The 24,022-nt window shown below is 46.4% G+C and overlaps 2 protein-coding genes across 6 annotated transcripts; both read right to left on the reverse strand.

Moving 5' to 3' along the window:
- Positions 1–5: 5 nt before the first annotated feature.
- Positions 6–19,685, reverse strand: myh11a (myosin, heavy chain 11a, smooth muscle). 5 transcript variants are annotated; one of them, XM_057036807.1, is made up of 43 exons: positions 19,474–19,685; positions 16,548–16,912; positions 16,307–16,463; positions 14,443–14,470; positions 11,799–11,898; positions 11,650–11,676; positions 10,089–10,181; positions 9,923–9,986; positions 9,684–9,782; positions 9,393–9,536; positions 9,217–9,312; positions 9,010–9,128; positions 8,764–8,916; positions 8,522–8,695; positions 8,238–8,411; positions 8,035–8,149; positions 7,732–7,925; positions 7,420–7,541; positions 7,263–7,332; positions 7,016–7,176; positions 6,699–6,807; positions 6,479–6,610; positions 6,201–6,407; positions 5,925–6,062; positions 5,697–5,820; positions 5,439–5,610; positions 5,078–5,290; positions 4,804–4,948; positions 4,498–4,704; positions 4,318–4,422; positions 4,076–4,228; positions 3,713–3,961; positions 3,408–3,620; positions 3,111–3,323; positions 2,864–3,025; positions 2,647–2,775; positions 2,484–2,572; positions 2,275–2,398; positions 1,992–2,200; positions 1,782–1,890; positions 1,526–1,698; positions 1,270–1,302; positions 6–882 (listed from the first exon to the last, which is right to left on the reverse strand). In XM_057036807.1, the coding sequence occupies exons 2-42, from the start codon at positions 16,887–16,889 to the stop codon at positions 1,278–1,280; spliced, it is 5,832 nt and encodes a 1,943-aa protein (XP_056892787.1). In that variant the 5' UTR covers positions 16,890–16,912; positions 19,474–19,685; the 3' UTR covers positions 6–882; positions 1,270–1,277. The 5 variants fall into 5 exon arrangements, with proteins under 5 accessions (XP_056892787.1, XP_056892784.1, XP_056892785.1 ...); XM_057036804.1 differs by lacking the exon at positions 1,270–1,302; XM_057036805.1 differs by lacking the exons at positions 1,270–1,302; positions 19,474–19,685 and adding an exon at positions 18,058–18,196.
- A 2,432-nt stretch (positions 19,686–22,117) lies between these two features.
- cep20 (centrosomal protein 20) lies at positions 22,118–23,692 on the reverse strand. Its single transcript, XM_057036816.1, has 4 exons — positions 23,582–23,692; positions 22,915–23,112; positions 22,632–22,716; positions 22,118–22,461 (listed from the first exon to the last, which is right to left on the reverse strand). The coding sequence occupies exons 1-4, from the start codon at positions 23,619–23,621 to the stop codon at positions 22,332–22,334; spliced, it is 453 nt and encodes a 150-aa protein (XP_056892796.1). The 5' UTR covers positions 23,622–23,692; the 3' UTR covers positions 22,118–22,331.
- Between the last annotated feature and the right edge of the window lie 330 nt (positions 23,693–24,022).

The following is a 24,022-nucleotide window of genomic DNA, read 5'->3' on the forward strand; positions in this document are numbered from 1 at the left end:
GTGTGTTGTTTTTTTAAAGATCTTTTATTTCATGTGCAGGTGGGTCAAGAAACAATACATGCAAATGGTGGCATGTAAACAATAACATGAGCGATTTGAGTTTTCTTTTTAAGCATGTTTATATGTTTTAGACCAAGATTCCCTCAGAAGATCAGTTCTATCCCAAAGGTCACATTTATTTTGCTTGATCCAGATACATCATCTGGCCGTCACCAGGCTTGATTAAAAGCGATCTAAATATCTGGGCTCACGAAAGGTGCAGGTTACATATCAGAGTGACTTTAGAATTGGCTAAATATTCATTAGTTGGGCTACATACAGCGGCGCTGACCCAGTCCAGACCCGAGGACGGAGCTCAGCTCTGAAGAACTCGGGTCAGCGCAGCTCTGAAACAGCAGTAACAGGCAAAAGGACGACAGTCACTGGTAATAGTTACCGATTTACACGTCTCTAACTGGGCTTTGCTGACTGGTTAGTGTAGTAAATAGAAGCACCTATTGTGACCAATAGCCAGCGGTGTAGTACCAAAACTGGGTGGGGGGGGGGTTAATGATAAAACTACAAAAGAACAGCACATCACACACCGGCATAGCCACCAAAACAACTCCACAATCAGACTGTGCGACAAGAAAAGGTGCTCTGAAAAGTTAAAAACCATGTTTGAAATGGGAGACGTCGTGTATATTCTGAAGTGATGCGGGAGGGCGACGGCGCCAGACCTCGTCATTGTAACTAACTCGCTAATATCTGCATCACTCCATCGACTTGGTTCCGTTGTAGTCGCTCTGGGGGTCGGCCTCCTCCTCCGACGCATCCTCCACTACCCTCCGGCCTCCACCCATGCGTCGAGGCGCGCTGCCAAAGGAGGGTTCGTTTCCACGCCTGAAAGAGAGAACGCCCCCGGGGTGAGAGGGGAACGCCGCCGGCCACGATTCCAGCGGGCTAAGGGCGCTGCCAAGCTCAACGTGGGTGTGGCTACAGAATTCACAGGTAATGCTTCAGCTACAGGTGAGCACGCCAGTCCACTTTAACTCATTTGACTCCCGGCCGAGGAAAATGAGTTTGGTTTAGCTAAACCAAGCACCGAGAAAAATATGGCCGGCAGTTTTTAAATTGGTGCAGACGTGGTTGGTTCGTGTTTTGGGTCGCTGAGGAGCCATATTTATCTCGGTGAAAGAAGTGAGAATTAAAACTGCGCAGGGGGAACGAGAAGTTATGGCAGGTTAATTGGAAACAGTGATGGGGGGTGACGACTGGGAGCAGAGGTACCTGCTGTGTTACTCCTTGGGTTCAGGGTTGCCTCTGGAATAGAGATGGACATAGTTCTGTTTGACAGCACTAAAATAGGAACGTGCCTAACTATGTTTCCACCTCCGCCTGCCCAGACATTTCTTTTTTAACATCTTTACACAGACATTAAAGCTGTTTAACCCTCTGCTGTTTCCTTCCAGTGGGATCTGTGGAGTAAAAAGGTGAACGGGTGCAAACGGGGGCGGCGTGCTGACTCCTCGTCCCTCCGTCCTACCTGAGTTTACTCTTCAGAGAGCTGACTTCGCGGCCCAGAGCGTCGGCCGTCTCCGTGGCTTCGTCCAGCTCCCGCTGCAGCTTCCTGCGGGCAGCCGTGGCTCGCTGGGACTCCTCCTCCGACTCCTCCAGCTGCCGCTTCAGCTGCTTCACGCGGCCGTTGGACTTTTCCGCCTGGTCAGCAGAGTTCATTATTGCTTTGATATCAACGGGCTGAATTTCTGTCTGTCAGGACGAGACGAGAAGTCTGGTCTCACCTGGTCCTTGTACTGCTCCGCCTGCTTCCTCTCGTCCTCCACTTGAATCATCAGGTCTTTCATCTTCTTGTCCTTCTGGCGTAAGCTCTTTGCCGACGCTTGCTTCTCCCTGAGTTCATATTTTAGTAGTTTTAATTTCCCAAAACACCAAGATGCCACCATCCCTTAGAATGCTTACAAATCCGTGGCGTGGAATAAAAGACGGCTGACCTGTTCTCCTGTTCCAGCTGCTCCTCCAGCTGTGCTACCTTAGCCTCCAGAGCAGAGATGGAGGACTTGAACTTGGATTTAACCTGGTTCTCCATCTCCTGGAGTTTGGCTTTGAGCTCCTTGTTCTGGCGCTCCATCTGTTGCCGGGCGCTCTCGTTCTTCTGGGAAGTGCTGCGCTCTGTCTGCAGCTCATTGTTCAGCTGGTCGACCTTCGGGAGGAACGGGAAGTGGCTTGTGATGACGACGCAACGCCTGCACTTGCTCTGAGCTGCTGCTCGCTCACCTGCTGCGAGCTCTTCCTCAGTCTGTCGTTGAGGAGCTCCATGTTGCCCTGTTCCTCCTCCAGCTCCTCCTCCAGCTGGGAGATCCTGGCTTCCAGGCGACGTTTCTCGTCTGCCAAGGCTGACCTGGAAGAACGGCGACAAATATCACCACCGTCGTACCTCCTTAGATCGCCACGGCGACCGACCACGGAATAAACCCGTCACCCACTTTCCAGAGGCGTTGCTGGAGAGCTCGTCGGCCAGCTCATCTCGCTCGGCCTCGGCCTGCTTCCGTGCCCTCTCAGCCGCAGCCAGGTCCTGCAGGAACAACAACCGTGCGTTTCAAGCCTGCGCCGTGAGGCGTCGGGACTCTTTAGGCTCAAACGTGTCACCTCCTGCATCTGCATCAGCTCGGCTTCCAGGCTCTTGGCCTTCTTCTCGCTCTCCTTCGCGGCGCTCAGCACTTCCTCTCTGGCAGCGTGGGCATCGTCCAGCTCCCTCTGATAGTCCTTCATCTGGGCCTGGCGCGGTGAGGACGAAGAATCGACGCCATTGATGTAAAAGGTGGCTTGAAGGTCCATGTATGACAGGAAATTCCCGTCCTCTCACCTGGAGCTTGCGCAGTTGTTTGATAGCTTCGTCCCGACCCTTGCTGGCTGTCTCAATCTGTCCCTCCAGATCTTTTATATCGGTCTCCAACTTCTTCTTGGCTGCTGTTGCCTGAGCCCGCTGCTTACGCTCATCCTCCAGCTCGGTCTCCAGCTCGCGGACCTGACGCCGGTGCCCATTGTTATTTAAAGGCCAGTCTGGAACACGTGTTTTTAGGGTGATATTCACATTTTTATTTCGGATTCACCTGTTTGAGAAGTTGCCTTTTCTTCTCTTCTCCCATCTCATCGCGCCCCTGGAGGTCCCTCTCAAACTGAGCCTTCAGCGCCTGCATGTTGACCTCCAGCCGTAGCTTGGCATCCTCAGCTGCCTGGAGCTCATCCTCCAGTTCCTCCAGCTGAGTCTTCATCTCTTCCACCTGGGCTTCCAGACCTCGCTTGGACTTCTCCAGCTCATGGACCTGCCAACAGTGCAGAAAGGTATGAAACATCGTACTTTGGTGCACAAGACTTTTCGGTCAATTAATTAAAAGGCATAAACTTACATTCTTCCCGACATCATCCTTGGAGCTGATCAGGTCCTCCATCTCCATCTTCAGGGCCTTGTTGGCTCTCTCCAGCTCCTCTCTGGAATCCTGGGCTTCTTCTAGAGCCCTAGCCAGGGACAGCGCTTTGGTCTCCTTCTCTCTGGCCTCAGCTTCAGCCCTGTCCCTCTCCTCTGCATATTTACAAGAGATGCTTTTCTCTTCAGCCAGCATCTACAGAGAGGGGAGGTGAGAAGAGAAGACCAGCATGTCCATGACCACAGCAACCGAAGGCATCTTTCTATTTTTTTTAAATAACAACTAACCTGATCAAACTTCTTCTGCTTCTTCTCCAGGTTGGACACAACCTGTCTCTGGCTGTCCAAGTCCATCAGCGTGTCCTCGAGCTCCTGCTGTAGCCGGTTCTTGGTCTTCTCTAACTTGTCATATGCAGCTGCCTTCTCCTCGTACTGGGTGTTGGCTGCCTCCAGGTCTCTCTGCAGACGCTTCTTACCTTCCTCCAACATCTCAGCATTTGCTGTCATTTCCTCTAGCTTCTTCTTTGAGTCTGATAACTGTAAATGACGTTTACACTTCTTAATACTGTCCTTTATGCACAGTCGAGCGACACTAAAATGCCCTGCAACATATCTTAGATTACTGTGTGGGTTATTAAAGCTTGGCCTGACCTGGATGTTGAGTGTGGACACGTGTCTCTCCACGTTGCGCTTGGCCTCCATCTCTTCTTCCAGCTGCTCCTGCAAACTGTTTTTGTCGTCTTCTGCTTGCCGTAGTTTTGTAGAGAGCTGCAGTTTCTGCCGCGTCTCCTCAGCCAACAGTTCCTGTTGTGAAACATCGAACGGAGGTTCACTAAGCACGAGTCCGAAACGGCTGTAGGCTGCTCCGCAAGCTTCGGGTCCAGGTCGGTCACCTGTGTGTCCTGAAGCTGAGAGGTGATGCTGCTGACGTCTTTGCTCAGCTTGATGTTCTTGCTTTCGGCTTCGTTCAGTAGGTTTGTTACACTCTCCAGTTCAATCTGTGTTAAGACAAAGTTGATTTTTAGGGGATTTTCTTCTGTAGAGGCCTGGTGTAATTACTGAGAGTCATTTACAGTGATCTTAGAGCAGCGCTCTCCCAGGTCTGCTTTCTGCTTCTCGCTGTCTGCGAAGCGAGATTGGAGATCCGCGACCTGACCTTCCAACTTCTTCCTCTTGTGCTCCCCATCTTGCTTGGCCTGGACGAGGGAGCGCACCTCCATGGTCAATTCTGACGTCTCCTTTTCCAGAGCTTGTTTAGCCTTCTCCAGGTTTGACTTCACCTGAGCAGAGGAACATCAAGGAAACGTCAATAAGTGAGGCAATAAAAACGGAGCGACGCCGCAGCGATTACAGCGCTGGACGGAATTATGCTGGCCTACTCGTTTGGACTGCTCCAGCTGCTCTGTCAGCTCCTCCACAGCCTGGGTGTGTTTCTGTCTCATCTCGTGTATCTGGGCTTCGTGGGTCCTGTTTTCCTCGTCAATGGCTCTCTTCAACACGGTCACTTCCTGCTCACGTTTGGCTCTGGAAGGTTAGCTCACGTGGTTAATGCTTTTATTTCAGACATGAACATTTGCTTTATTTCACTCCTCAACAGTTCGCAGCATGGTTAACATGACTGTGTGTTCAGGAGTCTGTATTTAAATTAATGACCTCAGTTCCTGCTGTGTGGCGGTTGTGTCTAAAGTGTCCTCCAGCTCTGACTTGAGCGCTTCGAGCTCTTCCCCGAGGTCCCTTTTAATCTTCTCAGCCTTGTTCCTAGCTGCCCGTTCGGAATCAAGATCCTCTTGCAGGTCAGAGATGTGTCCCTCCAGTTCTCTGATCTTCTTCAGAGCATTGTTCTTTTGAGCCATCTCATCTTCTAACCTGTGAGCAGAGACGTCGGTCAGCTTGAGTGAAATTATGAAAGGAGAAAATAATGTGGCACACGGATGGGAAAAGGTTACCGGGCTATTTATGGATGCATGACTTTGTCAAGCTTTTGCCCTATTTTCCTTAACTTTAGGGGGGTTACCTGGCTAGGGCGTTCTGCAACTCTTCGTCCTTCTTAGCGAGCTGGGCCTTGAGCTCAGCAATCTGGGCCTGCAGGTCGGCGATCTGCTCCTGTAGGTCATTTGACTCTGCCTCCAACTTGCGCTTGGCCTTGTCAAGCTCTTGGCGGCACTTTTCTTCCTTTTTCAAGCGCACTAGTAGCACAGAAGGGAAAAAAATAGAACACTCTCCCTAAAATGCTAATTGTATTATGGCATCATATTTCAAGCCAGTCAATTACCTTCTAGTTCAGAGATCATTGACTCATGTTTGTTTTTGAGCTTGGTGAGGTTCTTCGACTTCTCCTCCTCTTCTGCCAAGTTGGTACTTATATCAGCAACTCGATCCTCCATCAGCTTCCTTTCCTACAAAACACCAGTTTGGTCGTTCAATTGCCAGGATACAGCCGATGTCATGTCTCGTCTAGTACCTGTCAGAACAATAAGCGGACGGAGTGGGTTGAATGTACCTTTAGCAGCTTGTTGTTGTGGTCCTCCATCACCAGGATCTCATCCTCCAGCTTTTTGATCTTGCCCTCACAAGTCACTTTTTCGAGATGGAGCTTCTGGCGAGCATCTTCCTCTTCTTCTAAATGTTCTTCTAATTCCTACATGGAGAATAGCATAGCATTGCTTTTGCTATCAACCCCCCCACATTCGAAGACTGTGTATCATTGAACAATGAGCTAACAACAGCCGAATCACCAGACTAATAAGGAGGAAGAACAAAGTGCAGTATTTTATACCTGCATCTGTTGCTGCATCTTTTTCTTGTCCAATAAGAGTGACTGAGCACGTTCTTCCTCGTCATCCAGTCTTGCCTCCATCTCATGAAGGATCTCCTCCAGCTCCTGTTTCTTGGCAGCCAGTCGAACCCTCATCTCCTCAGCTTCTGCAAAGAGCTCTGTTTCTGCTTGAAGCTGTTCCTGCAGTGCGTTTCTCTCCTCCAAAACCTAAAGCAAAAAAAGAAACCGCTTAAAAAGCAGCTCTTTCTTCTTCTTCTTCTGCAGGTGTTTTGTATTACCGATGCATGCTTCAGCGAGATCTCCTTCAGCTCCGACTCAAATTTCAACGAAGTGTCTTTGGCTCTCTTCAGCTCTTCTTCCTTCAGACCCATCTCCTCCTCCTGTCGCGTCACTTGCAGCAGAGGTTTAACCTGTAGTGTAGTTGAGCACAATTTATTGTATCAACGTAATTATTAGAGAGTTTCTGTTTGTGCTTTCCCAGGACAGCGACGCCCTGACCTTTGTAAAGAGCCTCCACCACTGCCAGTTCCTGAGTTTGAGGTAGGCAGCACAGTTCCTCTGGATCACCTTCATGGCGGTGAGCTGCTGTTGCCTCTTGGCAAAAGCCCTACAGAGAATAAAAACAGTGAGACCAACACACACTGTGTGGACAAAGAATAGAAAAATACAAGATTTTTACAAAAACAGCATGTAATAAAAGGTGTAAAACACCACCAACAACAGCAAAAAGATGAAGCTGAATAGTTGGACACTGTGCCGTAGAGCAAATAGTAAATTAAAAATGCAATGAAGGGATTTGGCTTGTGTTGTCTTACTTCCGGGCCAGGAACCCTCTGGCCTGGGCCTGGAAAGCTATGATGATCACAGTGATTTTCATATCTCTCTCCTCCTCCAGCTGGGCCAGAACCCCTGTACGGAAGAAGATCTTGCTCTGTCCAATCCTGTACAGGTTGGGGTCCAAATCCAGGTGCTTGATCTGAAAAACAACAACAGAGAGCATTATGCACATTAAGAAGTTTGTTTTAACATGGATGTAGATATAATCCATAATTTTGAATATACCATGAGGCAGCAGGCCTGTTTGCCATCCATGAATCCTTTGGGAATAGCACTAGGAGTCAGGATCTCGTACCTGTCACACGGGATCACACAAGTGTTAAAATCTCCAGGGGAAAAAAAAGGAATCAATAATTTAGCAGTCAGTAGATGTTCAACGCACCGCTGGCGGAACTCCTGGAAGACGATTCTGTTGGGGAAACCTTGTCGGCAGATACGGATCCCCTCCAACACACCGTTGCATCTCAGCTGCTCCAAGACCAAGTGAGCGTCCAGCTTTCCTGCCTGGGAAATAAGCGATATTTAATCTTGCTTCATTTATAATTTAACGAGGGGTACTGTGTCATAGAACAGTGCCATGCTGAGTTTCACTTTTTATTATACAAATATAATAATATTTCTCTAGCTCATCAAAGCCTCCGTTAGGATGAAGCTATTTGATTTTCTGCACAACTATGCAACAAAGTGCACATACCCTTTTCTCATGGTTGGGGATGATGCATCTCACAAAGTTAGGCTGGGTATTGTGCAGTGTGGTCATGAGTTTGGCCAGAGATTCCTTGTACAGTTGACCGACTGTGCGGAACATCCCCTTCTTGGTCTTCGAGGCACTGGGCATCGAGCTGTCAGTCATCTTGGCGATCGTGTCCAGACCCACTACTCTGTCAGCTGAAACAGAACCACTGAATTAAATATCACTCATTATCTATGATTTAGAACCTCAACGTGCGACTTATGGAAGAAAAATATCAGGAAATGTATTGAAAACTGGTCCTACTGTCTTTCCAGAGGTCTTGCACGAACTGGCTGGAGGAGTTGCTGAGCAGGGTTGTGACGTTGTCATTCAGGGGGTCCATGTTCTTAGTCAGCCAGGCCGTGGCGTTGTAGGACACCTACAGACGACAGAACCATCAATGGCGTGTGAGTGCTGTTAAATATGCCGATCATATCATTTAATCTAATCACACACTTCACACGCACCTTCCCAGCATAATGTAGCAAAGAAAACTCGGTCTTGTCTTTCAGTTGTTTCGACTTTGCAAATTTGATGTGGTTTCCTTGTGTGTTGATAAGTTTTTCTACAAAAGACACGTCTGTAGCTTTGGGGAACCAGCACTCTTCATCCAGGAGGGCCAGGATGCCTGGAGGGTTGTTCTGCAGGGAAATCAGGTCAATTTAAACGCTGAGGTGTCCCTAATGGATCAAAGCAGGGGCAGGGGCCATGCTTCGTACGGCGCACGTTGCTGTGCACAAACAGGACTCACGGGCCTCTCGATGAGCTCAATGCAGGGCTGCAGGTCCAGGCCAAAGTCGATGAAGTTCCACTCGATGCCCTCCCGCTGGTACTCCTCCTGCTCCAGGATGAACATGGTGTGGTTGAACAGCTGCTGCAGCTTCTCGTTGGTGTAGTTGATGCAAAGCTGCTCAAACGAATTGTCCTGCAAGATCGATCAGAACATGAAGATGCTGCTGTCGTTCCGCCAAAACATGTTCCGCACGGATATACCTCAAAGATTTCAAAGCCAGCAATGTCAAGGATTCCCAGGAAGGAGGCACCCTGGCGTTTGGTCTTGTCCAAAGCTTTGTTCACTCGAAACAAGATCCAGCGGAAGAGGCGCTCAAATATGGCTTTAGCCAAGGCTTCAGTAGCAAAGTCAGCCTGTCGTACAGAAGCACGGAAAATCCCGGTGAACAGAAGCGGGATGGGGTCATCAAAGCTGGTGTTTGTTTTTTTCCTGCATTTCTGTCGTACCTGCTCTTTGGTCTGTGCCTTCTGCACCATCTCTCTGCCCACTTTGATTCGAGGGGTCAGCATGGCACGGGTGAAGTCCGTCACATTGATTCCCTGCAGGTGACACACCTTTTGGGCAGCTACAGAAGGGAAAACATTCTCCTGTTTTATTAAATTCCTTCGAAAGAAACGAAATGCTAACGACATGAGAACAGATGCGGATCATACCGGTGTTGTCCGGCATGGTGGCCTGCTCCTGGTTCCTCTCTTTCTTGAACTCAATGTTTCCCAGCTGCATGACAGTGGAGCACACCTTCAGGATATCTGAAACACACACACACACGTGACAGTTAAAGAAAATGCAGACGCTCCCTACGATCAGGGGTGCCACTGATCCGTGGTACCGTTTCTCTCTTCTTCGCTGAAACCCATGATGTTCATAGCCTCCATGGTTTCATCGTACAGCTCGTCGTCTTCCTGGCCAGTGATCTGAACATGGCCGTCGCTCAGGAAACGGTAGTTATTGAAAGGCTCCAGAAGGAGTTCCTCTGAAAACGTGACACAGAAACGTTACAACGTAAAGGAACTTTGCTCATCAAACTTTATGTTGATCATTCAACAGACTTCAAAACCACAGCAGTTAAAGAAGTTGGGCTTCTCTGGATGATATATGACAGAAATATGAGTCCTCTCACCGCGCAGTTTGTCCTTTGCACCAGCAATCATGTAGTAGAAGATGTGAAAAGCCCTCTCCGTTTTTGCTTGCCTGATACAGCGAGACTTTTCCAAAAGGTCTGACAGTGTCGGGTGTTAAAGAATACAGAGGCTCCAGAGTTCCAATACAACTGAAATAAAATAAGTAACTATAAAATAAAGGCCTGCTAACATCTTATGGACACTTCCCAGACTGAGAGAAACTAAGAAAACAGGATACAAGTCTCTATATTGGCTCCAACAATGTAGCCAGTGACGTCAAAGTTGATCCGGATAAATTTACCCTATGGAGGAAATGAGGAGGAAAAAAGATTTAGCCTGTATGATTAACAATGCAGATGGGAAAAAAATGTGCTGATATTCTGAGTAAAAGCAACAGAACGCACAAATCGGGATGAATTGTCATTTTTTATGGTCTTGGCATTCCCAAAGGCCTCCAGGATGGGATTGGCCTGCAGGAGCTGTTTCTCTAGCTCCCCCTAGTGACGATATTGACATAAAGAAGCAGCATGAAACACTTGGAGGATGTGGCATGTGGGGATGGATGGAGGTGGATAATGTCTGCGTAAATAACGATGTCACATTACGTGAGAAAAATAAAGAAATGCCCTATAAAACACAAAGTACAGCGTAAATCTCTGCTCATATCATGAAAACAGATGAAACAATGAGGTAATTCTGGGTCAGACATGGCCTCCCATTTATGTTAACATGAATGAAACATGAAGAACTTTATGAATCTTGTTAAGTCTGCACTGAATTTGCGTGTCGGCAAATTAAAGCGATTTTGATTTGCAAATTGCTTCCAGCATGACTACAGAGCCTACGGGATCTTACGCAGGGCGAGGTGACGCTCGGCAAACGAGGCAGACACGCTGTCACTTTGCGTTAAGGTAATCCACCCGATCAAAGTGGGCCGTGTCGGCATGGCAGTCAAGTCGGGTACCAGAGAGCAGAGACTTTAAATACACTCAGGCTAGCGTCACCTCGCCTGTAAATGAGCTAAAGTTGTGTAATGGACGAGGTCACGACTTTCTTTAACAAGTGTGAGACCAGTGGAATGAAAAAGCTCGTCGAGGCTGTGTTTAAAATCGGACCGTATTCATTGGGTTTTCAGTTATTGCTCAAATGTACACTCGAGGAAGTGGAAGGAAAAGAAAGAGGCCAGATACAGACCAGCTGAAGAGGTGCAGGTCAGACAGAGCTGGCAGTGCAGACAGGGGCGTCTTTGTCATTTTGGACACTGAAGGAGAAGAGAAAAGACAAGCAAAGCAAGATAGCCAGAAAAAGAGTGTGAGGAGATCTTTTCAGGCGAGTTCTCTAGAAACTGCAACCAGCACCCGTCCAGTACACAGACAGCATCGCTTCCAACCCCCGACAGTCTAGTCCGGACTCAGGACGCGAGTCCTTCCAAAGACAGGGTGTCTGGGCTGTTCACAGCGTTGAGAAACAGGAAGGGCATCAACACAGGACACCCAAACACACCTTAGGGAAGCAGGTCGGAGGGTAGGCGGGAGCAGAGGGCAGAGAGAGGTGCTTGTGTCTGACAGGGCAACAGATGACGGGCATGCTCACACTGTGGTTGAATCACCCGTGAGGGACTCTTTCACTGCCGCGGAGGCTCCAAACGGTCCTCTCGCAGCAGTGAGAGGGTGACTACAAACCCCAACCATTGGAAACCGGTTCGTTTATGCAGCCGGGGCCCCCCCCACCACGCCTCGGAGTCGATGCCACCATGAGGATCATGCAGACTAAATCAGTTGGGAAATGACTGCTGTTGGAAAACACCTTCAGACTCAAGAAGATTTGGAATCTAAAGAAATCACGGCTACGTACCGGAGAGAAAACAAACCCCTAAATTGGTGCCACACCACGAATCCATGCACTGCTCTAACCCAAAGAAGAAATACACACAAAAACACACTCCAGGCATTCCCCTTTACTCACGTAGGCAAATTGCGATCCTGATTGTTGCTATTCGGAGGAAACGGCAATATAGAGGGTTAAACTGGGCAGCTTCCTACAAATGGTTACAGACTGAGGGAACTGGCTGGCAGATGTGACGTACAGCCCGGTGTCCTCACACTGATACTTACAATACTGCTGTCCTTCTTGCCTTTGTGTGAGGAGGCCACGACAGCCAGATACTGGATGACCTTCTTAGTGTTCTCTGTCTTCCCAGCACCAGATTCTCCACTAGAGTGGGAAAAGTGACAGAGGGGATTAAAAGATGCAGAGATGGTGAAACAGGAGAGGAGGAGATAAGTAGCACTGGCCGGTACTCTTCACAGTTCACTAATTCGGTTTAATTGAACAGAAATCATGTGCAGCAGGGAGATAATTGCACCAACATCTGACAGGAAGCATAATGTTATTGTTCAGTCTGACACACTGATCCGCGTGTTCTTAACTCCATATTCATATTCCACAATTTGTCCATATTAGTGGGAAAAGCGTGACTTGCTGTTGAAGAATTATGCATTTTAATAAATAAATAGCTGAATACACATGATATTACATTGTTTACTCTTTAAAGTACTTGGTAAATTGGGATAAAATAATAAGTTTTAAGTGGGCGTTTAAATATCCATATTCAGCTATGCCAGAGGCTCCCGAGACATAAATACATCCCAACGAAGACTCCATAAAAGTCAATAAAATGAAAGAAGCTGCAGTTTGCTGTTAGCCACCAGCACAAATGTCATGACTTAATGGGTTTAGAGGCTTAAGCATATATACACAGTATTTAAAGACAGCTTTTAAAACCTGGACAAACAAAAAGGCTCTTTAGTTCCTCCATAATTTAAACTTTATGAAAACGCTAAAGGGTTTGATGACTTAAAACTTCTGAAAGAGACAGAATTCTTTATTCTACATGAGATATTCTCAAGTCCTCAACAGGATCAGACTGTAAATCTGCACTATTTATCTTTGTGTTACAGATACTATAATTCCATTGGAATATCGCTCTCTCTCTTTATGTCTCTCTCTCTCTCTCTCACACACACACACACACACACACACACACACATACACACACACACACACACGCACACAATGACTTAAATAAGGAAACTAGCGACCCTGCAGAGAGGAAATGTCACCATGTCAAGTTTACTGGCTCCCATTTATTTCCCATGGCGGATTTGTGGTGGTGGGAGCAGAAACATAATCGCACAATAATAAAACAAACACACACTCAGAAAAATAAATCCAGGACACCAGGATACAAGTTCTGTTCTATTTCCTTTTCTGACACTATCGGAAAAGCAAGGCTGGAATTTGTCTCTTTGTCAATAGGATCCCGCCATATTTGGCACCCATCTTCCGCCCCCTATTCATTCTCTGGTGTCCCCAGGGTGCACGGACAAGAGGACGAGCTCCCCCATCACACACACCCTGCACCCGTCTATAGATAATATCTTAGGATTCCGGGATACTCCATGTCCTTAACATTCAAGATGCAAATCCATGAACATTTAAAGAAAACAAACCAAATAGCTAATAGATGATGTCATCCTTTGGTGGCGTTGCTCTTTATGTTGCACGATAGTTTTTAAATGGCTGCCATAAATCAGCCCCCATCTGTGTGTGTTCCTCTATACGGCCTGATGTAAACATTCCGACTCCCGTTAAAACAGGAAATCCCGAGAATTCAAACAACACGTCTTCTGTGACAGCGTATTAACAAATACTCCTTAATGTCAGCGTGTGGAGATGCGAAGTCTGATGGATTGCTGTGAAAACACTGTTTCCACAGAACATGCAGTACAGTTCAGGGGAAGACCATCATACATGACATTCCATGTATCACGTTTCTCCCATATAAGGCTCCGGGCTGAGACCAGCTGGAGCTGAAATCTGACTGAGCGGATCTGACTAATGAACCACGCAGAGGAGGTGCATCAATTCTACTTACGTAATTTAGCAAAACAATGCTAGTTTTCCTTCTTTACAGTGCTGAAACACCAATTATACGCAATAACCTCTCCACACACAGCAAGAGGGCGAATGTTTTCTACTTTTTCAGGACCAGGAAATGATCTAAAAATACACATGAGGAATTTCCTAACATCCTCACCACAACTGATATGCTCACATGTACAGACTTTATGGCACTCGACGGCCCGTACAACAGTTAAAAGGCCTTTTAATACGTTCCAGTTTGGGTTCCACTATGTTTAAGTCACAGTTCACTGCAGGAGTCCTTCCATTCCGAAGCGATTCCTCCCCTGAGGTGAGCATGCCACACATTTTTGGAGAAGACGGAGATAAACAGCGCAATCCAGCGGGATGATCAGTAGGTGAAGGTGGATGTTCATTTAAAACTAAAGGTTTCACGTGACTCATAACATACAAACTGCACATTCTGGGTCTTGAATAGCAAAGAAACAAGTTATCCGGTCTGAATTCAACAATTCCGGATAAGTGGAGGATCGGCTTCTTCCTGTTTGTCCCTGAACAACCCCAAAGTTTCCTTTAATGAGTTGAGAGGAACTAAATGAACAAAATAGTGGCCGACCATTTAGATAGCTAATCTGGTGCTCCCATCGGGATGCAGAGAGGCCGATGCTCTAATCCAGTCAGGCTGCACTTGAGAACAGGACAACTTCTAAAATCTATGTTTTGCTATGAATGACTCCATGCTGCTAAAGGACTAAACGTCTGTCTCACTGGCGTTTGCACAATCCTCATGTAAGCGTTCCGCAGCTGGGACACAACTGTCTGTTTTTTACTTACGTGCAAAGGATGGACTGATCCTCACGATCTGTAAACAAATAAAGAAGGACATCAGATGGGATTCTCGGCATTTCTTCACAAACATACAGAATAAAGTTGCAACGGTATCGTGGTAAACCTATGGAATTTGTAATAATGTTTGGTGTGTGTGTGTGTGTGTGTGTGTGTGTGTGTTTGTGCTTGACAGTTTTAACAGGGTGAAAATGAAGTCACCCTAATCTTTGCGTGGGGGCAAACTTGTGCTCTTTTCTCCGCTTGGGCTCGTTTTCCTCCTGTAATTCTTCACATACACACTGCATGAAGTCTGCTTCCTCTCTGTATTTCCAAATTAAGTCAGAGAGAGAAACCGAGGAGGTAAATCTGGGGGTGGGGGTGGGGGTGGGGGTGTTTGTATAAACGAAGACAGCAGGGCATCAGGTCCAAAAGCCTGATTATTTGGGAGGGTCCCTGGTCTCGTACCTGTTTGGGAAGCACTGCGAGACAGTAAATTCCCGATGAGATGGATGGATGAACGCTACAAAGTGTTATCTGGGTTTGTCAGTTCTGCAGTGCTGCCATGACAACGGCTCATATTAGAGCACTTGCTGAGCAACATGTTGCATCATCCGCTGCCACGTTGTGTGGGAGACGCCTCTAATGCATCCACAACACAACCAAACAGGCACATGTGGCTTTGATAAATGTTCAGATTAGGTGGTTTCCTCTGTTACGGATCATTCCAAGCTTTTCAAACTCATCTTAACAACTGTTATATCCAAAAACACTTCTGAAAACAAGGTTATAAAACAATGATAGGACAGGAAAATCCCTTTTTCAAGTCCTTCCAATGAACAAAAGCCGATCTGGAATAGACAACACGGGTAAGGAACCGTGTATGTTTTGGAGCATCTTAAAAGTCACTGTCACTGTTATGAAATGGCAAAAGTGTTTACCAGCTGGTATTTAAAGGTTGTGTTTATCTTCCTATCGTGCACCAATAGACGTCGCTGCTGTTGCCTAGTGATTTGTCCTGTCATTCCATACATCCTGGACCGAAGCCTGGCGTCTAAAATGACTGAGGATCGTGGTCGATGGTGATTCTCTAATGTCGTGGGAAGAGTGAAAAAGCACGAGCACGCCAACACCCATCAATCATTTTGCTTCTTGTTTACTTCCTGTTTGTACACAACCCCTGCAGCAGCAACTGCCAGCCGGGTGGCCATTCTTGCTCTGCAGGTTTAGACGCTTTAACAGCGAAAACCGGTCGTCACAATACAGCCATTTGATCTATTTAAATACATTAATTTAATCACAGGATAATGATGATAAACTAAGATGAGCCATAGCTCACTCTGGTGGAATATGTGTATTATATCACCTATAATTGCTTATGCTGTAGCTAAGTGACAGCAGAGAGGCTCCATGTGTGTAAACATGTATTTTCTTTACTTAAACTCCCACTTCGGTCCTGTTTCTGTGCAAAAATGAGAGAATATACTGTAAATGAAGGGAGACAAGGGAAACTGCAGGAACAGGAAATGTTTTTCTCTCCACCCATCTTTTAATCCAGATGTCAACTCCTCTGAGAAATCCCCCTGATGTTAACATTATGTCCAGTGGGCATGACCCCCTGTTAGTAGAAGAAATAGCCTGTATGGGAAACGGGCTGCTTGAGAGCCCAGAGCCATTTACAGTAAGCATGAGTGTGTTAAGACCACCATCGACACCTCTACAAAACACTGAGTCTTAAATAGGCCATAAATGACTCTTTTGTCCGGCTTGGGTTCAGACACTCTGTGACCAGACGGTCCAGTCGGTGGCTGGGATGGTGCTGGAACAGCTATGAACACACACCTCTGGTTCAACCACACGTTAGCCCTCCTACCTTGCATCATGTTTCTGTATGCGTTATCAGCAATGGAGTAGATGTGAGGGGGGACCTCGTGCCGCTTCTTTCCTTTGTACATTTCGATGATCTTCTCTGAGTAAATGGGCAGCATTTTGTACGGGTTCACCACCACGCAGAAGAGCCCCGAGTAGGTCTGCAAGAGAGCACCAGTTAGTTGCACACCTGCGAGGACGGCGGCTCCATTTCTGAAAGGATTCAGGGTTCACCGTATACTTACATAAATAAGGCCAGAGTAGTACCTCTCGCGGATATTGTGCAACACAGAGGCTTCATTCAAGCAGGTGAGCTCAGCCATGTCCTCCACCTTGCTGAACTTAGGTGGGTTCATCTTCTGGATGTCATCCTTGTTCAGGGTTAACTTCTTCCCATTGTCAGCCAGCTCCACCAGCACCTCATCGCCATGCTCTTCTTTAATGCTGGCCGCCTCGAAGCCGTGTTTCTCCGATGGGACCCACACCAGCTTCTTGGCCGACCAGTCAGCCTGAGCCATGGGGCTGTTGAGGATGTCTTTGTCGACGAAGAGGAACTTCTCATCCTCTGTTGGGGCCTTCTTAGACATCTTTGATTAAAGTGGCAGGCCAACTGTGGGAGCAAATCATTCAGCAGATCAAAAGACTGCAAAATGAAAAGAAGAAACACGTGTAGAGAAGCAAAAGTTAAGTTGAAGGAACTTTAGGAACTAAATGCTGTCCTGAAACCTGCAGGTTATTAATACAGGAGGACCTGCAACTGCTGCTTCCTGCAGTTTATGACTGTAACTCAATGAGTTAATATGCTTCCTCCACTGGGGAGTTCCAGACTACAATCATTCTCACAGTGCCCCCCCCCCCCCCTCAACTGTACCCTTTCACATATACCACATGGGAAATGAAGAACAATTCCCCTCCCTGATTTAGAAAGAATCGACCTGGGCCATGGCTTTTAATCAACTCAGTTTTTTTTTTTTAAAGCACAACATGATCCTATTGGAAACGTCCCCAAACAGCCAATAATCCGTCCATCTGCTCGTGATTGACACGACTGAATGGGTGCTGAACTGACAGCCTTCGTTCCTCCCCTGTCTCTCCTCTTTCCCGTTCCTCTCCGGGTCTCTGCCTGGAGTCCGGGTCTCGTGCTGGGATGACCATATATGGATCCCTTCTCTGGAGCGCAACTCTTTTCTGCAGTGCTAAACAGCACGGAGAACGAACTCCCAAACAAAGCCCATATAGGGAATAGTATGTCTCCTGCCGGCCTCGTCGTTTACTCCTAAATGATAACAGCGAGACAGTGAGCCCGAGGCAGGGACGGAGCGTTTAAGATTCATACGGTCCCCTGGTGGCGTTTAAAATGCAGCAGATAAACGACTGAGCGCCTGGTTCTCATGGCAGAAGGGAGTTCTTCCACAAAAAAATGAGATAAACACGTAGTTTTGCATTTGAAAGTACGCCACCGTGTGCAAATCTGCACTTTTTCTTGAAACCAATGCTTAAAACGCTCAATAATTGAACAGTGGCAATGCCCTCTGATCTCTAAAAAAACATTCCTGAGTCCCTCCTGTCCACAAGCTGCCCGTTCCTACCTGACCTCCCCCACCCAAAAGCAAATTCCTGTGAACACCCTCTGGCAGTGATGGTACCTCAGCAGGAACTATGTAAAATGGGCACCCAGCCTCTAAAAGCAACTCCAGAGAGGAGCCAAACCAAACTGCCAATAAAGGCCAGAGTGATGGTGCGTAGATATCAAACCTTAAAGTGTCAGGAGCAGCTCAACGGGCCGAGCGGAGATCCGGAGAGTCAAAGGAAGAGCAGCTAATGCTTTGATGTTTGTCTTTTTCTGCATGTAAGCGAGCAGTGCCTACAGTGTTTGCCCACCCCCACCCCCCTCCACACACTGTTGAGTTAAACCGGATTTGGATTGGGTCGGGGAATCTTGAAGACAGCTGACTGGAGGAGAGATGACAGGTCAATAGAGACCGACTGGAATTTAGAAGGTTGACAAGCTCACAGTCGGAATGACATTTGTAACAGCGGCGCCAGAAAAAAAGCAAGAAAACAATTAATAACACACTGGATCAGCCAGAGCGAGGGCAGGAAGTGGATGGAAAAAAACTTGTTTGTTCACATTATCTAAAACTTCAGTGTCAGTCAGTGATGGCAAAGAACGCCAGATTACACCAAGGCAAAGAAAACATTAATAAAGTAATAAACGAGTAATTTTGTCACTGGAAGATGAGGTGAAGGAGATCAATCGCGGTGTCCCGGGAATTCTTTTGCTCATTTCCTTTCCTTGTTGGACAACCATTCTTTGTCTTCTTGTCTCCCTAATAGAACCACATCCAAAAATCTTTTCACGCAACAACATGACTTCACAAGTGAGGAATGACCCAACTGACTCGCACCTTCCTGAAATTGTCCACTAGAACTTAGACCGAGGTCACACCCCAAGCCTCAATTTCCTCCAGATGCAGAAAAAAACCCTCCTCATTTCTCTTAAATTCTACAAAAGACAAACGTCTCCTAAGTAACCTGCTAAATGATGGGGATAATCCTCAGCGCCCTAAACTCTGACCTCTTTTAATCAATGTTATGCAGGACATGGATTTCACTGAAATGTCATTTTATGATATAACAGTAAAAAAAACACTGAAATGAACTGTCAAGAGTGGTTTAATGAGCTTCTCCAAAGCCAGCAGAGCTTTGTGAGATCTGTCTGAACTATTAGGAAGAAGACGGAGTTTGACAGACGGGCGGCTTTATGCTGCCATATATGGTCAACCGGAAGCGCGCTTCCAGTCCAGCCTGGTCTTCCTCACACATTCGCACCATAGTTTCTCCAAACTGCACCACTGAATCACCGTCATTTCAGAGTCTTTCCAACAGTCTGAATGAACCAAGCCAACATTTATTGGTGCAGTCTGGCGGCTCAACGCGCCGCACGCGCAGCGTTTAAGTTCAGAACACCTGTCCAGCAACTCAACAGAACTGACGCAAACAGCCAAAATAAGCCACCAAGCCAAAGCAAACACCTTAAACATCTTTAAAAACGTAAATAATATATATAAATAATAATGATTTACAGTCCCGCCCCCCCCAAACAGGTTTCAATGGATGACGCGAGTGTGACAGTAATGTGACAGCATCGGTCCTCGCAGGTATACTTACATATTGTGAAGGAAGGTGTTTTCGAGGGAGTTTTGGACTTTTGGAAAATTTAGGGTCTGGAGTTGCCGGCGTCCAGGGTACTCCAAAAACGAACAGTCCAAACGACCCTCGTCCAATTCAGAGCTTTAAACTGCGCAATGCTGAGCGAGGGTGGAGCCGTCCGGACCGACCCTCCTCCTCCAGCATCGTCCCCTGCGGGCTGCAGCAGGCAGCATCCCGGAGGATGAGGACATGCGCACTGCGAGGAGGAACCCCGACCCTCAACCCACTCAAATAATGCTGAAAAATGCCTTTGGAACGGATCAAAGCTGCACATTAGTTGCCATGAAACGGACTTGACACTGTAAAAGTAGCACAAGTCGATCCCCTGTGAAAATGGAATGAAATATATCACATTACTGCACCAGTAACGACTTCACTAATCAGGAGTTGACAAAAAAAAGCTGTTCAATGAAGGAATTTACTTGATTTTTTATTTTTGATGCACTTTTCTCAGCAGGACTGTGTAAAACCAGTCATGTATGTTACCAGTTTAAACTTAGCCAGCAGGCTTCACCGTACATCTGAGTATCTCTGTTTAATCATATGCTGCGTAGACGTATGTATAATGCTCCAGTCACACACCGCTTTTCTTTTTTAATTATGCAACCTGCTCCTTCCTCATAAGGTAAACCGTCCTCAGTGCAGGAATCCCCCGTCACTCCATGACAGTCCCCCCCTGAGAGATATAACTCCTAATTTATGATTAGACTGCTTCTGTATGCGTGCATGTGTGTGTTGTAGTGGGTCCCTAATACAAACAGCCGGCCCCTGTTCTTCTGCTACATCAGTCCTGTGTCCAGCTTCTTCCCAATGAAACTTCCTATATAAGGACACCAGTCTATGTTCCCCAATAAATCAGGCTGCTGATGTCCACGCTCTGCTGTGTTCTCTGCGTTGGCGTGTGTGTGTGTGACAGTCCAAAGACGAACGCGGAGCACCTCGGGGCTTCCTCTGGAGAACATCACCGGGGCAGGGTCGCAGTGAAGAGGGAGAGGCGGAGGTTGAGGGAGGAGAGGCTGCGAGGGCCGTGTGGAGAGGGAGACAAGCGAGAGGACAGAAGGAGGCAGAGCAGCAGATACACTGAACAGGGGGCTTTCAGCGTGTGCCATATAAGGACAGTGGCGTCTGGATGGAATCTCAGCAGCTTTCTGCGCTACTTTCAAAGAGGTCCCCAAGTCCCACTGACTAAATATGGTCCAACACCAGCGTTCAAACAAACAAGATTGTTTCTTTACCTGCAGCTACGCAGATAAATGGCTTACATCTAACAGGGGGCCCTTCTGTTACTGCATCTTGCACCTCCACCAGCTCAGGTTTTACAGGACCAATCCACTCGCTGTGAGAGACAATATATTTATTATTTCAGGCGTCATTTAATGGGAAGTTGTGCTCATACCTGCAGGGAAACGCGGAGCTTTGAGGCCAAAATTTCATCCTCCTCGTTTGTCTGGGAGAGAATAAATAAACTACAATACAGGACTCTCGTACAATGTTTGTTGTTTTTCCTCACCACTTTGTCCTTAGATGGCCGTTCATTGAGGAGCAAACATGTTTATGGATATGCTTGACCCAGCAGGAATGCAATTGCATTCTAATTTGAGCTGGGGGCACCCGTCAGTGAGGTCTGCTGTTAAAAGACCTGCTGGATTCAATATTTATTCAGCTGTCTCTTCCACACAATCGTTTTTACTGAGAAAAAGTACTGCCTATTACAAGCTAGCTGCCAATACAGTCATCATGTGCCGCTATTGAGCTTTCCCTCTGCTTATATAGTCATTTAAAAGTGAACGCTAATAAACCGAGCGCGCCTGGACTACAGCGATCGGGGGGGGGGCTCGGCTGTTTTAGAACACATGTAAACAGAACATCAGATTCTTTGTAACTGGACTAAAAGGTGACATTTTTCTGAAAGCCTAATTTAAGGGCTATGACTTGATCTATTCAAACCTGTATAGGTGCTCGTACGGCCAGTGGAGACAATAAATTGTAGGAATATACAGCTCCAGAGATGAGAAACTGCCCAGCGTGTTATCCAACAATGTTATTTTAACATTCTGATTTCAGTTATCACAGGGGTCACGAGGTGGCGCTTCCAAAGCTGCACAGAAAACAATGTAAAAGAAGAGCAAACACCGGAGGAGCTACCTAAATAAATGTGAAGATCTCCAATTTGGCTTTATATAAACCTGTGGATTATGGGCTAAGCGGTCCCAGGTTAAAACAGCTCCATAATGATGTGGTATTACTAATAAAAACACCTCAGACCAGGTCAAACGTGCACAAGAGGGGATGGGGGGTAAGAAGTCCCACTGAATGACCACTGGAACATGAAAACAATCACAGATTCAGAAGTTCAGGTTCTTTGGGGAAAAAAAAGAATATTAAATAACACCATGATGTAAATTCCCAAAATAGACAATGACAATGCATAGTTCTGCATGTTCTGAACTTCTGCATCATAGGTCTTTTACCAAAAGGTTACAAAGTGGGATACAGTATGTGGCATTTTAACTTTTAACTTTGTATGTTTGTGTAATCAAACCATGGTGGAGCTTCACTGATTGACAACATCCATGAACAGGTTCTTTTCTCTTCTGGAAGCTGCAGTCTTTACTTTATCTGTGGCGATGCTGCCACCATGTGGTGGCGGGTGGAATTGCACATCATTTTCATTCATACGCTCCAGATTAAGATAAAAAATATATTTATTAACATTTAAAAAAACAAAAACGGATTTGCACAAACCTGAAATTAAATACAATGACAAGAGCTACTGCAGAAAACTCGGAATCCTCTCAGGAGAAACAACTAGACTGCTATAGTTTTTTAACATCTGATCTAGGTGCTTTGTTGGTGGTGGGAGGCAGAGAAGACCCCCGCAGAAATACCTTCCCCAGATTGTCAGTGTTGTTCACAAAGTATGACACCAGGCCATACAGCAGCGGCCTAGAATGCAAAATACCACAACTTCTGATCAAAAACTGTTCAGTCTTGTTCAAAATAAATGTCATGAATAGTGCAGAAAGCCTGGAATGACTAATGCCAACAGTGATGATTCACTGGTGTCTCACCCTATTTGGTACATATCGAACAGCGGGAAGGATAACTGTACTTACACAGACTTAGAACTTGCACTCTCTGTGACTTTGAGCTCATTTGCCAAGAACTGTCTGTCCAGTGGAACATCAGGTTGGCCTGACTCTGTGGAAACAAACAAAGATGACTTATTCAAAACTAGTACATTTCACCCGAGTCATCGGGAGGAGCTGGAATTCTGTCACATTAAAACAGGTTACATGTGGGATGCTATGTGTACTGGTGCTGTAAATGCTAATTAAATGGCTTTATGTTTTCTTTCACATTTGGAAGAGGATCATTGGGATCCCATATTTCACCCACCTGCAGTCAGCACTGACGCAGTGTACCTGTACTTGTTGAACTCCAGGTACTCTCGGATCAGCTCATTGATGAGCAGGTTTTCGTGGGACAGTGGCGGCCGGGGTTCACCTGTGTTGTCCAGGACGCCGAACACCTCTGCCCTGATCCCAGCCTTCAACTGAGCCCACACACCACGGGACTCCAGCGTCTCTTTTATTGCTGAAATAAATAGTTTTCAGGAGAAAAAAAGAGCTCGGGTTGAAAACTTGTGAATGTAATGGTTCAATGTAAGGGACAGATACATCTTCCAACGCCTGATGCTTGTTTCGGGGTCAGGCTGTGAGACAATGTTCATTGTAACAGCCGCGATATAAATAAAGTTGGACTGAATTGAATTCAACTCTGACAGATTAAAACGGAAACACGTTGTTATACAGACTCTCTATTATTCCTTTAATGTCGCACAGGTTGGAAACCAAAAAGATTTCTTGACAAGAAGGTCGAATTATTTGTGAAAACATTTTCAAAGCGAAGTTTCGAATGAAGACGCTAACGACTAGCTAGCTATGAAAACGATTGGACTCCAGCGTTGTTTCATTAATTCGTCGTTTGTGCGACGATGCTCAAATTACTTATGGTTGCAACTATTGAGAGACGAAAAATCACAAACTGAAAAGTTACTTCTTACCACATTTGAGTTCACTAATTGTCGCCATTGCAACAGGCATAAACAAAACTCCCTCCAGCCACAGCAACCTTCGAAAGGGGCGGGCTTCTACACCTAGTTCCGCCCACGTGACGTCTGTTATGGGTGGGCTCAAATGCCTAGCCCCGCCCACACCACACGAGACGTCACTTACCATACTATTTAAATAAAACGTTATCATTAGTTCCAAAAAGGTTATGTTATGTAACAGGTTAATATTTTAGGAGGAGCATATTTGAACAAAATAACTTGACAAGTTCTGAACAATTTCTTAATGAAAATTTCCAAGAAATATTACATTTTGGTTGTTCTGGATTCCGGAGCAACTTTGGGCTTTGATCTTCCAAAGAATATAGGCCAAGAATAAAGTCAGGGGCTTTGTTCATCCAGCCAGCTTCTGTTATGTCACCTTGTATTACTATG

Source organism: Takifugu flavidus, chromosome 6 (genome assembly GCF_003711565.1).
Source record: "Takifugu flavidus isolate HTHZ2018 chromosome 6, ASM371156v2, whole genome shotgun sequence".
Lineage (NCBI taxonomy): Eukaryota > Metazoa > Chordata > Actinopteri > Tetraodontiformes > Tetraodontidae > Takifugu > Takifugu flavidus.

What these genes read in the sequence shown, in the direction of transcription:
- myh11a (XM_057036804.1), bottom strand. Translation starts at nt 16,889, where the DNA reads ATGTCTAAGAAGGCCCCAACAGAGGATGAGAAGTTCCTCTTCGTCGAC. An exon ending in CTGGCTTTGAAATCTTTGAG is followed by an intron (nt 8,696 to 8,763) that starts GTATATCCGTGC and finishes TCGATCTTGCAG; the next exon opens with GACAATTCGTTTGAGCAGCT. An exon ending in GCAAGACCTCTGGAAAGACA is followed by an intron (nt 7,926 to 8,034) that starts GTAGGACCAGTT and finishes GTTCTGTTTCAG; the next exon opens with CTGACAGAGTAGTGGGTCTG.
- cep20 (XM_057036816.1), bottom strand. Translation starts at nt 23,621, where the DNA reads ATGCCTGTTGCAATGGCGACAATTAGTGAACTCAAATGTG. An exon ending in TGCGTCAGTGCTGACTGCAG is followed by an intron (nt 22,717 to 22,914) that starts GTGGGTGAAATA and finishes TTGTTTCCACAG; the next exon opens with AGTCAGGCCAACCTGATGTT. An exon ending in AGTGCAAGTTCTAAGTCTGT is followed by an intron (nt 22,462 to 22,631) that starts GTAAGTACAGTT and finishes TTTGCATTCTAG; the next exon opens with GCCGCTGCTGTATGGCCTGG.